This window comes from Callorhinchus milii, unplaced genomic scaffold (assembly GCF_018977255.1).
Source record: "Callorhinchus milii isolate IMCB2004 unplaced genomic scaffold, IMCB_Cmil_1.0 Scaffold9, whole genome shotgun sequence".
Taxonomy (NCBI): domain Eukaryota; kingdom Metazoa; phylum Chordata; class Chondrichthyes; order Chimaeriformes; family Callorhinchidae; genus Callorhinchus; species Callorhinchus milii.
In genome coordinates this window covers 268,034-284,424 of record NW_024704750.1, presented here as the reverse complement: position 1 = coordinate 284,424, position 16,391 = coordinate 268,034, and the positions used below count along the sequence as shown (strand labels likewise).

General features: G+C 37.9%; 1 protein-coding gene and 1 non-coding gene across 2 annotated transcripts in view; both read left to right on the top strand.

The window, feature by feature from the left end:
• The window catches only part of LOC103189902 (latent-transforming growth factor beta-binding protein 2), a 132,995-nt gene extending 121,017 nt beyond the window's left edge, over nt 1–11,978 (top strand). The window contains exons 29-37 of the mRNA XM_042338097.1: nt 1,050–1,193; nt 2,759–2,986; nt 3,931–3,990; nt 4,758–4,886; nt 7,390–7,530; nt 8,058–8,231; nt 8,533–8,982; nt 10,652–10,801; nt 11,271–11,978. Of these exons, the coding sequence (XP_042194031.1) occupies nt 1,050–1,193; nt 2,759–2,986; nt 3,931–3,990; nt 4,758–4,886; nt 7,390–7,530; nt 8,058–8,231; nt 8,533–8,982; nt 10,652–10,801; nt 11,271–11,431 (1,637 nt within the window). The 3' untranslated portion in view covers nt 11,432–11,978. The remainder of the gene's footprint in view (nt 1–1,049; nt 1,194–2,758; nt 2,987–3,930; nt 3,991–4,757; nt 4,887–7,389; nt 7,531–8,057; nt 8,232–8,532; nt 8,983–10,651; nt 10,802–11,270) is intronic.
• Nucleotides 11,979–14,694: 2,716 nt separating this feature from the next.
• On the top strand, nt 14,695–14,766 carry trnaa-agc. The gene has a single exon. It is a non-coding gene; the product is annotated as a tRNA-Ala (tRNA).
• The last annotated feature ends 1,625 nt before the right edge of the window (nt 14,767–16,391 follow it).

Below are 16,391 nucleotides of genomic sequence, written 5' to 3'. Positions count from 1 at the left end.
GCATCATTTAAGTCCTTCACTGTGAGGTTAATGTCAATGGGATATGTTATGATTGTTGTCCGTGTCAGTTGCAGACAGGTACCCACCATTGCAATGATGAGTATTTTAAGGCTTCACTAACAAGCAAATCCAATTAAGAATTACTTTCCTACAGTAAGAGAAGTTGTTACACAAACAAGTGGGAGCGACACAATATATTTGTGCTGTGTTATTGAAAGACTGGCTTTCCAATATACGAAAACATATGTACACTTCTATATTACTAATGGACTTAAAACACTGATCTATATTTTCTTTTATAGAGGTACCTTGTTATAAAGACATTGTTCAATCTTTCCAGCTACAGAAAACCTATATATTATTGGAACTTATAATACTATTTCAGGCTTAAAGGTTTAAAATTGCCAAAAAGAAAGTTTTTTTTAGATATAAAAGTTAATTTGGAATAGCAAGGAAATAGGAATATTAGAATATTATACAGTGAAAGGTCTTTGCAAGGCCTTATAATAGTTATCTGTACGTCAACCATCTGCGAGTCCACGTATCCTCATTGAGCTTCAATGTGGAAGTGGATGCAGGACTGGGAGATGGTTGTGCATGTAGTTTTGTACATGTGTGAGATTGTGATATTTGTGCAAGTCATTATAGCATTTGTGATATAGCCACACAGCACGAGTAAATCACGCCCCTAGTAACTTTAGATGCATATGTGCAAATTTGTTCATTGAAACAACTATATATATTTTTTCAGGTACTTTTGTACATTGAACGGCGCTTTAGAAATATTATTTTGTATTGTGTACAGTGCAGGGTTAAAGAAAGAGGTAGAGAAAGTCATAGAGAAACAAGACGATTTATTTAAAGGCAGATTAAATATTCAAATTTGCAGCAGATGATTATATACCATTGAATGGAATCCAGCTGCCCTTTGCAATAAAGCGCACTTTATTGTTCTGCTCTTCAGTTATACCCAGAAATCTATAAAATATGTTGAATCAATTATGTACTTAAAGAGGAAGAAAACTGTTTTAATATGTTCTCTTTCGCAGACATTAATGAATGCGAGATGATGAATCGAGTTTGTGGAGCAGCGCTGTGTGAGAACTTTGAAGGTTCCTTCTTCTGTGTGTGTAGAGATGAGAATGAAGAATTTGATCCATTTACCAGCCAGTGCCTTACCCCATCAAGGCCATGTAAGTTCAGCTGCACGCTGCAGTAATAATAGTTTGATTGCCAAATTGACAATGATTAGCAGAGTCTACATGATGAATTTTAATAATGATTTTGGCTTCAGAGCAGTGGTCAATAACATATGTCCACCTGGTGGACCTTTAGACGTCAAGTCCTTTACTCTAGGGATTTGACAGCTAGAGTAATATACAGACCAAATGATATTACAATTAGCTCCCATGATAAAGTGCAAATGTCTGTACCTTTGAATGTGAACTTTCTATCCAGAATGGTCCAAGCCATTTTATTTCTGCTACCAAGGGACCTAGTTGATTGCATTCTAATGGGATAGTCCTGAACCAGCAGATAAGATAGATGAACTTTAGGAAGAACCTACTGGCCTACCCTTGTCTAGTTCAATAGATGTGAATTTCCATTTTTAACCCTATAATTTTATTGCCCTGGTAAAATATCAATGTAACTAAACCACTGTTTCATTTTGCATTATTTTGGTGAATGTTTTCATCAAGAATAGGGTTGGTGATCCTGGGAAACAAATGCTTTTATCTTCCCTCAGCACTCAAAGCGAGCATTTGCTATCCCTATGTCCTGCACCTTTGCAACACCTTTGGTATTTTTATATCAACATGATAAGCTACCTAGCTTCTGTAATGTATTTTCAAAGCTGCAAAGAACACTCAGAAATTACCTATTTTCTGGAAGATTTTAAGTTTGCAATGTTATATCTATATCACTCAGTATTTTAAAGACCTGGATCGTGCTTCTCCCACTCATTATTAATTTAATAAAATTCCTAATGAAAACAAGTTCAACTCTTCTTGTCTCTCCTTGGGACTTACAACCCAAAATCCAGTATTATTCATGATGTTCTTCTCTTAACGCTGTCGAGTGCATCAGTGTCCTTTTGAAGATACGGTGTTCAAAGTCTGAAACAATAATGAAAATATGGAATGTATCTTATCAATTAACAAATATGCTGTTTTTTGTTATATCGACAGTATCGCTTGTATTAGCCATAAGACACACTTTGACCAAGTTTTGTTATCACAAACAGACTCAAGGCAATGCCCTTGATTGTTTTTTGTTTGTCAATGTAATGTTGCTCTCAGCAAAATGAGTGCTTTGACATTACTGATGAAGCAATACAAATATTTTATTTTGTGATGTTACATTATCATGAACAAAAGCTTTTTCATTTACACAATACTTCTCTGAACGGTCACTTGGGAAACTGGAATGAGCAATGAGAGAACGAATTGCTAATATGAGGTTTATGATCGAATAACCCAATTCTTCAAATGTAAACACACATTTGTGCAGCTGATTCCACTGCCTCCTAACTCAAAATTCAATAAAGATGGAATATATACAGAGGACTTGCATGTATCAATATCTGTTTACCTCAAAGACTGGCTGCTGCACAGGTTTACTGTCAGATCACTATGATCCTCTGTAAAGTGTCCAGCCAAAGTGAATAGGTGCACTTAGCATTGATGCAGTAACCATGCATGTTTATTTCTAATGCTGATTAACTTGTAGGGTTTGTATTTTTCTCTGTGCAAAATAGATCAAACAAGAGAGGAAACAGGAACAGTAATCTCAATTAATCCAGATATTCCCATGAGGACAGTCCCTGTGAATAGGGACAGGAAGGATTGCTATTACAATCTGAATGATGCCAACTTCTGTGATAATGTGCTAGCACAAAACATCACAAAAGAGGAGTGCTGCTGCACCGTTGGAGCTGGCTGGGGCGACAACTGTGAGGTTCACCCTTGTCCTGTGATCGATACAGGTAAAGCTTTACCCAATGTGCCGTTTGATGGGAGGAATTATACAAGATGAGATGAGACAGTTGCTAGGTAATGTGCAAAAAGGCCTGGTGAAGACCAATGGTGTGATATTACTCCTTTCTCGGCCACTCACCCAGCAGAATGATGTTGGAAATCATTCACACGAGGTGATTGTGTGTGTTGACATTCCAGTGAGTTGCACTGCAATATCAACCAATGCACCTTGTACGCTTGATTAGTGCACATTATTTATCACTCCTGGTAATGACAAAGCCAACAAAAACACACCCTATAGTGTAGTACCCTACTTCCTCTCTTTGTATGGTCAAAGGCATACATGTAAAGGGAGCAGTCAAATGCACTATTGAACTTTAAAGCTCATAAGAAAAAATATTTATTTGCAAAGGAAAGAGTAACGCCTTTCATTTTTACAATATTTTTTATCTTTCTGTTTGAGACCTTAGAGTTCAACAAAAATACCTGCAATAAAGCTTTATGTTGAAGAATGTTAATAATCAGGCTTTATCCACAGGGAAACTGGAATTGGAAGATTAAAATATTTTATTATTTACATTGAACAGTTGAACAGATGTGTGATTTCTGAAAGCCGTAGGAGTTTATAGAGTTAAGAATGTTGGGTTTTATTATTGGACAAAAGATACAGTTGGACATTACAATATTTATGTCATACAGTTAATGATATTTTGACAGAAGCAAAGTCAAGCATAAGGCTTAAACAAGGCTCTGTGTGTCAGCACACTGTGTGTCAGAGTTCGAAGTCTGCACACTTGATCATTCATTTGAATTGTTTAGCAAATAGAAGAGCATCTGTGAGTCTGTTCTGGAGGGCTGGAGGGAAATGTTGTCTTGAGACAAGATTGTATTCTTCTCATAATTCTTCTTCTCCAAAAATCATTAATATTTGTTCCCATTGTTTTTTCTTTAGATGAATATGAAGAGATTTGTCCTGATGGCAAAGGAATTATTCCTTTTAGGAACTATGAAGGCGAGTCTTAAAACAGCACATATAGATACATTGATGAGGTGTAACTGCTCTTTATATATATAGTAAAATATATGCACATCCAGGGTTGGAGGGTTGGTATTGGACAATAGAACACTTTCATACAATCAGTAAGCAATCCCAGGTCAGACATATGGCCTGAGGTAGAGTGTTCTGGCCAACAACATACATCATTCATTTCATGGCTGTTTATGGAACATTCTGTATGCCACATTCATCTACAAATACACAATATTTACACTTTACTGTACAATCCCGTGAAGTGCTTTGAGACATTTTGATGCTGTGATAAGGCATTATATCAAATGCAAGGATTATTATTAATCTACTACTATAATCTGTTGAAGTTTCCAAACTCAGATGAGCAAACCACAAAAGTATGGAGAAAAGGCATGTAAAAAGAAAACTACAGAGGGAAAAAGGGTGAATGGGACTGAAAGGTTGTTCTTTAAAAGAACCATCACAGACACGATGGGTCAAATGACTGTCTTCAGTGATGGACTTCTACTGTGTACCTGGTATACACACAGTCACCGAACTTTACACTAAATCCTGTGAGGTGCTTTGAGATGCTCTTCCACCATGAAAGGAGCTACAACTAATGCAAGGATTAGTATTGTCAGTGCGTGAATGCCTCAGCATTATGAGGTGATTCTAGGCAAGCTTTATTTTCCTGAACTATAAACTGGGGATTAGGTTTTTGCCAACCACTAGTGTCTGTAAAGGAGTGTCTTTTTCCCCCCTTTTAGATGCAGACGAATGTGCAATGTTTGGATCAGAAATCTGCAAGAATGGGCGCTGTGTAAACACTGTACGCCACTATGCCTGCTATTGTCACACAGGATTTCACTATGACACAGTGAGACTGGAATGCATTGGTAAGTTTGAGATCTTGGTATAGTTATTTTTACGTGGGTTCTGTAGCTCAGTGTTTAGATCCCTCACCTCGCAAGCGAGTTGATCTGGGTTTGATTCCCGGGCAGGGCAAAACCTTAGGCAAGTTTCCTTACTCCACTCGCCTCTGTTTATCAGCAGTCAGTAGGAACCTTGTCAGTTAATTGGCAGATCTGGGGTAATAATCCTTTTCAAATAAAAAAAATAATTTTGTCATTCAATTCACAACTGTTTGTGGGACACTGCTGGGGGCAATTGGCTGCCTAGTTTCACCCACAAAATATATACAGTCAATTCAGTTTACAGTATACTTTGTGAGGTGCTTTGAGAAGTCTCGAAAATCTGATTAGGCACTATATCAAATGCAAGGATTATTATACATTTTTTTATCCAAAAATATGTATATTTAAAACTGTACATGCCCATGTTTGTATTTTAGACTAAAAATACAATAGTTGTCTTTTATAAACCTCCCTTTAGTACAACGTTCCGATTTAACGCTGAGCATGGCTTCCTTACCAATGTGAGACCTCTTTCCAATGGCCAGTCTACTCTGTATTAGAATATATATGCATCATTCACAGAAAGCAGAGCTTTTCAAAATCCATCTGCTGCTGAGACTATAATATAATTTTATTGCTTTAAATATAACAAACCAAATGCCTAACTCATTGAACTAATTTAACCCAAATACTTTACACTACTGCTATTCTTTTTTCTTCTTAGAAATGTATAGAACCAGAAAAGATTAGTCTGGTCCACTGGTAGGTCCAAAATATAGTCTAATTGTCTTAGCCTGAGTCCCCGCCTTGCTGTCCTGGCTGGCCTTCAGTGGCCAGGGATCTCGCTAGCTTATTCGCTATCTTCTGCCCACGGGGTTCAAACAGCTACAAGGCCTTTACTAGCATGTTTCAGCACTGAACAAAGCCAGTGCCAAAAAAGCCGCTAAATGCCAGTATGGACATTGTAATTACACTTAGCTGGAAATTACAGATCCCTGGTCTGGATTCTGGATACCACTTTATATTCACTCTCAAAGTAAAGTAATTAAATCTAAACTGTCTGTTCATCTTCCCTTTTCTGAGTTTGAGTCAGTTCCACTTTATTGTACAGCTCGCGACCATAACCAAGCCATTGTCAATAGGTATAAAGATAATCAGTCTTTGTCAAAATGCCCTATTTTTCATTCCACGGGATTCAGCGCGTGGCTGTTACACTCAGTATGGTTATACAATAGGAGATTGTGGTTACAGCTCCTTGAGCCAAGCATAGAGCAGTTCTTTGTTAAAGGCGTGAGCAATGCTTCCCTCTGCACTGGGCACTTACAGATTTTAATGGGAGAAACAAAAATTTCCATCTTGGCTTGTGGATGTTGATTACCTCGCGAACAAGAATCCTATTATTTTAGCCATGCTGTTTACTATGATGAAATAAATTAATATCAATCATCTAAACAGAAAGTGTTATTTGAAGGAGCAGAGGAATTTTCTTTGCTCAAAGTACTCTTGTCTTCCATAAAATGTTATGTTACCTCCCTCCAACCTCAACAAATCCTCACGCAACCCATCCATGCTCTCCAGCTATCAACCCATCTCCTACCTGCCTGTCCTCTCCAAGGTGCCTCATAGCTTCACTCCTTCTTCTCCCACAACTCTTTGAGCACTTCTAATCTGATTTTTCACTCTGCCTATATCATCAATACTTCTTTGGTCAAAATCACCCACCAACACAAGGTTGGGCTCCCAGTCAGCTATGTGAGAAACTTTTAGACGTTCCCCCAGACATGAAAAGCATTTTATAAATATAAATTGTTACTTGTTTCAAAGGAAACATTATATGGGACCCACGTCCTGCATTCAAAGTCTGTTCCAGTGAGAGACCTACACAGTCCTGACCTTCATTGTGTTGAGCAATGTGAGCTGCTCCAGTCACTAACAAACCATGGCGCTGGCTGCTGGGTGTTCCTGCATGTAACTGCTCCTGATACTTCCTGGGATCAGAATGTTCAGCAGCAGCTTGGAGATCAGTCTGAATATCCTATCTATTTCCTATTGATACTAAAAATGCAGTTATTCCAATACACAGTACCTCCCATGAGTAGTCTATCTCTGGAACAACTTGGACTTGTAGGAGGCGGCTTACAAGTACAGTTAAAAAATGAATTTCTCGCCTCAGATAAAATTGATCTTTTTTTGTTTCTTAAACAGGAAGATTTATTTAAAGAGAAAGCAATCATCTTAGCCTTTAGTTCTCCTTTCAGAAACCTAACTATAATTCTTTAAGTATTCATGACCTTGATTTCAAGGTTTCTTTTTGCATACTGTAAGATAGAAATGTTTGTTAGTAGAATTTAGTAGGATGGTAGGTTTTCAGTACAAATTACAGACTGATGAAAGAACAAAATAATGTAAAATGGAGGCTAATGTTGTTGGATAAATGTAAAGGAACAATATTTGTTCTTCATGCTGTTTAACTTTATTCCTTCAGACAATGACGAATGTCAAGATGAAAATACCTGTGTAAATGGAGAATGTGTCAACACACCAGGATCGTTTAACTGTTTCTGCAGCCCACCACTTATCCTGGATATAACCCGTAAAAAATGTATAAATGGCACAGGTTTAGCAGGTAAATAGATCTTGTTTCATAGGTAAATGGGTAAATATTTTCAAACTTCTAGATACTTGGATAAAGAGGAGAATCACCTTTGTCTTCAGTTTTCGTCTCTGTTCTCCTGTATGTATTGACTTATGCTGGGACATAGCGATATTAAACCTGCAGCTCTCAAGTTCCTCTCGTGTAATCCCAGACAGTGTCAGCAGGACATTACCCATGAATATTATCACAGTTCAGCTCAGTCTACACATATTGGCTTTCCAGCAGTGTTCACTAAGCAGGTTGTGATAAGGAGCTGGAATTCTGGCTGAGTTTTCTCTTCCCTCGTGCAAGTACTAAGGACAATTATAATGTTGCTGATCCTTTCAGATTACAGCAAATTGATTTCTGGTCTGCACTGCATTTGTGCTGTAGGGCATTGCTTAGAGAACTCACCTCGCAGTTCCCAGGCAGGAGCATGAATATTTAGTCTTACAATTTAATATCATGATCCTTGGATGCTTTGAGGATACCCTAATTTTATTCATTTTTTCCATCAGTTGACCTGTTTGAAGAGAGAAATGTCCATCAGGGTATCTGCTGGCAGGAGGTGGGTGAGAGATTCATCTGCAACCGACCACTAATGAGTAGACAGACAACTTACACTGAATGCTGCTGCTTGTATGGAGAAGCCTGGGGCCTCGAGTGTGCTTTCTGTCCCTCCAGAACATCAGGTAAAGCATTTATCCATGTAGTCTCTAAATATATACTGTGCCTCAGCCAGGACAAAGAGATGAATAACTGAACTTTCATGTTATTGATATCAAGTGAGCAGTAAATGTAAAGCAGGAATCACTAAATTGAAACATTTCGCAGATGCACTATTGATCAATCATACTACACTGGGACATCTTAATGGAGGCTAAGGAAAATTGGCGAGTGAGCATATCCAGCAACAACTTGCATATCTAATGAGATTGTAACATTAGGGAGCAGAGGGTTAATGCTCAATTATTGACTTTGTATGTTTTACAGACGATTTTGCACAGCTGTGTAACATTCCTAGGTCACCTGGGGATGGGTCAACAGGACTGCGTGAAAGACCAGGCTACGAATATAGCCCAGAAGGGCCAGAAGGACCACAGTATGGTCAAGAAATCCAGCAAGGAGCAGGGACTTATTACAATTACCTTCAGCCTGAATACGGACCCTACGATGCTCAACGTGGGCCAGAATATGAACTAGGAGATCCCTATCTTGGAGCAGGATATGGAATCCAAAATCCCCGGCCTGATTCAGGATATGGATCGAGAGAAGTCCATACTGATCCACAATATGAACTGCGAGAGCCCCAGCCTGGACTAGCGTACGAACCAAGAGAAACACAGCCTAGACCTGCGTATGATCCAAGAGGATTTTCACGTGTTGCACAATATCGCCCCCGAGAGACTGAGAGCATCGTTGCTTTTAGCAGTAGTGATATAAGTAAGTAGTACTTTATTTACTGTAGCTTTGGAAAGGGGGGCAGCCAGGCAGTGTGGCTGCAGGAGTTTGGTGAGGTTGAAGATAAGAAATCCCAAACGGATCGAAAATGAAGATTTAAAAAATGAAGAACAATTCGATTTTAACGGGTACCAAAAATCATAATCTCTCCTAAAGGCACTGATTTATAACAAAAACAACTTGGATTTATATAGCGCTTCACAGTAACGGATGCCGGGGGCCAAGCCAGGCATGGTCGAAAAGAAAGGTCTTCAGCAGAGACCTGAAAATAGGAAGAGAGGGGGCGAGGCAAAGGGAGTGAGGAAGGGAGTTCCAGAGCCTCGGGGCGTAGTGGCTGAAGGTACGGCCGCCGAGGGTGGATCGGAGGACTCAGGGGACAAGGAGGAGGCCAGACCCGAGGAATGAATTCAATGGGCACTGTTTTGAGGAGAGAGGAAGTCAGAGAGGTAGAGGGGTGCAGAGGAGTGCAGGGATTTGAAGACAAGGGTTATACTCAAGGATAATTCCACAGCCAACAGCGGCTCCAAGACTTCTCCCATGTGTGAGGTCGGGGTAATGTATAAACAGTGGTGGATGCCTAGAGTCAGAACAGTCAGAAAGCACCTCCCTTTACACACAGTCATTCTCCGTTAGCAATGTAACTGATGTAATACACAGTCTGTACCACTAGATGTCCCTCTTATGCATTTAGTCTCTGTTACTCAGATGTTGGCAGCATTGACTGAGAAAACAATTTGTTCCATTGAATATGAGATTTTGGTTATTCCAAAATTTCTGATAATGAAGTGCGACATATTTACAGAGTCATCACACTTGGAGACTGGAGATGACAGGACTTTGAGACATTTTGCTGTTCTCGGCACTAAATCAAGAACAAGGATTATTTACTTTTTACCAATATTGATTGCAGTTGAGGATGTAGGCTGCTAAACTAAGGATTATAAATGTGTTATGATGGGCAGAACTGAAGCCTGACAACATTTACATTCATGAACATGTACACATCTCTAGTCCTTTCATTTATAATAATCCTCGTCTCACAGGATTTTACTGGGGAGTGTAGTGACTGGGTATTTGTAGGCGAATGTGGCAGCCCAATTGCGCAAAGCTGTGTCCCGCAAACAGCCATGGAGGGAGTGATCAATTTTATTTGGGGGATTGTTAGCCAACCGGGAATTCTGGTGAACAAAACAATGTGCAAAAAACACAGCAAAGTTAGATGCAGAGCATTTCACAGGTAAGAAGAAACAGCAGTGCACAAGCAGGTAAGATAGAAATTGATGAGTCGGTCAGAAGGTGAAGGACTCGATTGAAGTGACAATAAAGGGTGACATATCCTTAAACAGGTCAGAGAAGGGAGGGGAGTAATCAGGACAGCAAAGAGGTTATTCACATAGCATGAATAGTAAGTGTTGAATGCATATCATTGCTAATGCTTTTTCATATCCACTAATCCTTGTATGAGTTATGGTTCAGCAACCACAAGCACTGTGGGAAAGGTACAGCTGAACCCAGCATTGGGGACGGGGTCTAGAGTGTTGTCCAGTGGGAGTTAAAGAGTGAGTCACAAGATGCTATTTTCTAATCTGATTAGGAAGAATTTTTCAGTTGAATGTATTGTATCATTCAGTACTTTTCATTCTTTTTCCAGATCGCTATGATAGTTTTGAAGGCTTACAAGCAGAAGAATGTGGAATCCTAAATGGCTGTGAAAACGGCCGATGTGTTCGAGTGCGTGAAGGGTATACCTGTGATTGTTTTGATGGATATAAATTTGATGTGGCTAAAATGGCCTGTGCAGGTGAGTGAACTTTTAAATGTATCTAGTCTTTTTTCTCGCCTTGACATCTCATTGCTACCTATGACCTGTGATCACCGCATGTTCTCCTTCAGCTGGTAGAGTGGGATAGTGACAGCAAACCGCTTTAGGAGAAAACATTTATTTACCTATTCAGGCCGGGAAACTGTAGATGACAATCAAGACTGGAATATTCAAACTTACACCTTCTCAGATGGTGAATGTTCTAACATGAGAAGGTTCTCGTGTTAGAACTTGGTCAAGATTATAAAGAGAGGAGATCATAGTTCTCTCGGTTTTATAAACGCAAGTTGTTGATTTTACATCTCGCTGCTCCACGCGGCCTGAATTATTTATCAATAGGAATACAACACAGTAAAACCAATGGCCGAATATTCCCTATAGGTACTATTTAACTGTAGCTGTTTATCCAAAAGCATTTACAGTGTTACTCCTCTTTGCTGCCTTTCAGATATCAATGAATGTGAAGATGTAAGTGACACAATACCACTCTGCAGAAACGCAAAGTGTGAGAACACAGAGGGGTCATATAATTGCAACTGTTTACCAGGCTACGTGCTATCCCAGGACCTTAATGACTGTAAACTGAAAACAGAAGCAGAACCTCAGTAGAAATCTGAACACTCTTGCCTGGGAGGAATGAGCAAACACTTGGTCATATTTTTTTAAAAAAGGAAACAAATGTTTATTTTACTTGGGATTTCTCAGCTTTGTTATGTATGTGACACACTGTGACGTACTAGGACTCTACAAATCACCATCTATACCTGCAATTTATGTCTACTGATTTTTTAAAAATATGCTTGATAGAATACATTTTGAAGACAAATACAGAGGCAATACAAAGTAAGTACCTTACAAATGATTTAGATTTTAAAGCTCTTCGGAGGATGTTGTGTTGAAGACATTCTCAATGACTTTGGAATGATTGACACCATGTAGCGTTCGAATCAGATTCTTAATCTGCTCAAACAAAAGATTTTCTAAAAAAACTTTAAAAAATTGCTTGCTGCATATTGTTATGAAGTGTTTGTTCTTTTAAACAAAAAGAAGTAATAATAAATTCTGGCAAAGCCAGATAGTGGCTGTTTTTGAGCGGAAGTGCTCACATGGAGTCCGAATTCATATTTTTAAATAAAATATTCCCTGTTTAAAAGAGTAATTGTGATTTGCTACCCTTGCTACACCTAGGATTTCATAAGGAAGCTAGTTAGATACCAATCGCTGTGTAGTGGATTATCATTTTTGCTCACTCTGCATAGTGAATACTCTTTAATATTGTATTCACAAAACAAGATACTCACTTCAAATGGCAGGGACTCTCAGCACTGTTTTAAACCTTTGTGCAATATCAGTAATTGGGTAGCATGACATCAAACCAACAGTTATCAGAATGTTTCCATTGTATCTGACTTATTTATTCTGATTTTCTTTTCTAGAGGGATCAAGAGATTGGGGATAAGGCGGGCAGATGGAGTTAGGTTAGAAGATCAGCCATGATCTTATTGAATGGCAGGGCAGGCTCGAGGGGCTGAATGGCCTACTCCTGCTCCTAATTCCTATGTTCCTATGATATAGTGCAATTCATTTATTGCCACTTTCTGCTCAATAATCTTTGTTTCACCAAAATACTAAAATTCGAATAGAATTGCTTTTACTATCTATCCTTTTAACAAAAAGCATTTAATTTTTATTGTGTTCTTAGAACTATCATTTTTTGGGGGTCAACATGGAAACTTGCCACATTTAAGTCCTCTAGTTTCATCTCCTGTACGAAGACTCACAGAACTAGTTTCTGTTCCCTAATTCTGAGGTGCGCAATCTCTGTCATACACCCCCTCCACATGTCTGCTGAATTTAACTTCTAAAGCTGTCCATCTTATCAGAGCACCAGTAAGGCATAATAAGTAAGCTTCCCCAGTGAAGACCGTTTTATCTATTGCGGCATTGGCTTGCTGATTTACATTATAAACGGCTGAAACCTTGATCCTCTCAGTGATGTACAATATATGTTCACAGCTCCCTCCAAATAGCAGAGAATCAAAACATTTCCACAGATTTCAATAGTGATTAGTGCAAAATGTATTTTACTTATAATTTAGTGATCTAGTTGCCTGGTTTTGTTCATTCACAAGGTTGACCAATGTTACAGGATGACAGCTCTGTTAATGTGCTGTAGTATTTCTAATAATGGTTTTGAGTAGGAGAATGGAGCAGAATTAAAAAGCCCAATCACTGTAGGAGCTAACAAGAGGAACCATTCCTGTAACATCAAACAAGTACAGTAGATTATTGGTTTACGCATTTACCAATTCATGCTAATCACATCTAGATCAGTATGGTATCAAACCAACTGTAAAAATCAAAGTACATTGTTGTAATAGACTTGATTAAGCATTTCACTTTAGTCATTACATCTGAAAACATAAAATAATAATAATCCTTACATTTCATATAGTGCCTTTCATTCCAAGAGGGCAATATCATAATAGTCTGGATACCGTTATAAATTTGTATGAATTTGCAAAGACAGAATTTTCTGAATATTAAATCTGACTTCCTTATTCCACTAATATGTAATTTCTGTAAGTGAAATGTTACAGCTGGTATTAACTAATTATAGATTTTTACGTAAAGATGATATGGTGAAAAATTGTTTTGAGTTTTTTTACAGGACTCATTAAGGATCTGAGTAAATCCCATTATAGGCATGGATGGATGTCAGTTAGCAGATTTCTGGCTCAAAATGAAATCTTATTGAAGCAGCTGAGAGAAACTGCTAGATTCTGGTTTGACTGGGGCTTAGCTCCATGTTAACAGTTAATGGTTATCTACTCAGAATTTAGAATATAGAGGAATACTGTTGTTTTTTCTTGTAATTTGCAACTTCACTGGTCTGCAGGCTGGCTCCTGCTACACAGCACATAAACCGCAGCTTGGATTATCTGCTCCCTTCTGAAACAAAATAAATTCAAATATATTGTGTGATCATACAAGTACAATGTACAGTTCAATGTTTCCGTGTTTTCAGCTGCTGTGTTTAAGATATTCTCCCTTCCAGGTTAAGAGGTTCCATATATGAAATAAGTAGATGAACTTATTTCCAAGATGAACCAATTTTAGACCTTTTTTTTAACTGGGGTACATGGCTGCCGGGGAGTGATTAGGATAAAGCTTTAGACTAAACAATTACTTGTTAGAGTCTAAAATCACAGATTATGACCAGGAAAGAAATAATGGGAGATATGTTTTGGCTCACACCCATGATGGTTTGCTAAACTGAGGTGCACACTTATTGGCTTACAATATAGCTTGCTATAGCAAGAATCCACTTATTCATAGCATTAGAACCTGGGTCTAAGAAATTATGCTTTTATTACAATATTGATAGTTTAATGCATTCATTCTTGAATGAGTCTGAAATGCTATCCAGCTTGAATGTTTTTCTCCAGTCCCAAGTACTCTGTTCTACTTTAGGTGTAAGTTGTAAAAACATTTGGCAATAGCAGCTGCTACTCAGCTTATTTGATTAAAAGTGCCTTAAGACCTTGAATTATGTAAAGGTTCTATCTGTTTGATTTGTGACAATTGATAAGCAAAAATCAATTTAAAAGGAATTCTGCAGTCTCTTTATTCCAATAGTGGTTGGAAGGAGCCAGCCAAGATAAACAAAAGTTTGCAAACTGAAACAGCCATAACTTTCACATTATCTGCCCATTGCTGGAGGTCAGCCAATGAGAATGCTTCTGTAAGGGAGTAACATCATTTTGCAATAACACTGAGAGGGTGCAGATTATTTTAAATGTTTGAAATTTGGATTTTAGGCAGAAACTCATTTATTTAGCAGATTTTCTAAACAACAATAAATGCTGTGGAGACCTGTAGCTCAGTGGTTAGAGTACTCACCTAGCAAGCGAAAGACCTGGGTTCAATTCCCAGCAGGGTGAAACCTTGGGCAAGTTTCCTTACTCCACATGCCTAATAATCCCTCCAGAAAAAAAAAAATAATTTGGTCACTCAATCCATGACTGTTTGTGGGACATTGCTGTGCGCAATTGGCTGCCGCATTTCGCCCACAAAATATCCAGTCAATTCACTTTACAGTGTATTCTGTGAAGCGCTTTGAGACGTCTAGAAGACTTGAAAAGCGTTATATCAAATGCAAGGATTATTATTAATATTTAGCTTAGAAACAGAATTCTTAACGGGTGATAAAATATTTTTAGCCATGCATTTACACTTTCTATATGAGTTTTCGCCTGTTTATATATGGATTAAATGATTTTTTAAAAAAATTAAATTTTTAGTACAATTTTCATACATACTCCTAAAAGTTTGTTGTATCTATTTATGTTTCTATTTCTATAGCCCCCATTGCCACATTGCAGCAAATGTTTGCAAATAGCATTGTTCAAGTATATTTCTCAAGAGTAGTCTATGCAATAACGTATATTCTTTACTTAAAAGACCTGAGCATTTTAAGAATCCTTCGCCCCAATTCTGACTTGATCTCAACTGAAACAACAGGAATGGGAGAGTAGAATTTCCTTTTGTTAGGTGATGTATTATAAATTCATACCTCAAAATCTGGTAAATGTAGCACAAATAATCCCACCTTGTTGAAAATCTCCGGTAAAGAAAGCATTTTGTTTGTATTTTGTATTTTATTAACAAAAATTCTCAAGTACTTTGTAAATCAGATTCCTATTATAATGCCTATAAAGCTGAAATATTTGATTTAGCCCTTCTAGTGGAACAAATTATCATTCTCAAAAACAGAGCAGCATGTTTTATACACATTATGTACTGTATAAAATGAATGTATTTAATGCTTTAGCCAAGGTAAAGGGAAATTAGTAGTAACATTGTACTGTTTTCATTTAAGAGTGCATCATTTCCGAGACACAAAATTCTTAGCAAGTAATCCTGATAAAATATTTTTAGAATATTATTTGTTAAAAACATTATCATGCTAATGTCTTAGATGTGTCTTATTTCTATATATCGAGGCAGTGTACTTTTCTCTTTAAAAATATTTTCTACACTGGGCATATTGAGTGCAGATCTCTGTGCTGAACACTTACAACTATCCACAGAGCTCACATTACTTGCATTTAACTCTTTCAGTACTGAAGTTCCCCCTTCCCCCAGAAGTATATTGCATTCAGTACTTAAGGTTTTGAGCTTGTTTTCCTCTTTCTAAAAGGCTTTATTATTTCCATCTTATGGAGTCCTGTAGCTCAGTGGTTAGAGCACTCGCTTTGCAAGTGAGACACCTGAGTTCAATTCCAGGCAGAGGGCGAAACCTCGGGCAAGTTTCCTTACTCCACACAGAGCCTAATAATAATCCCTCCAAAACCAAAAACAATAATAAATTGGTCATTTTCAATCTACGACTATTTGCGGGACATTGCTGTGCGCAATTGGCTGCCGCGTTCGCCCACAAATATACAGTCAATTCACTTTACAGTATATTCTGTGAAGCGCTTTGGGACGTCGAGAAGACGTGAGAAGCGCTATATCAAATGCAAGGATTATTATTATTATCATCTTCTGTTGATTATTGTAAAAC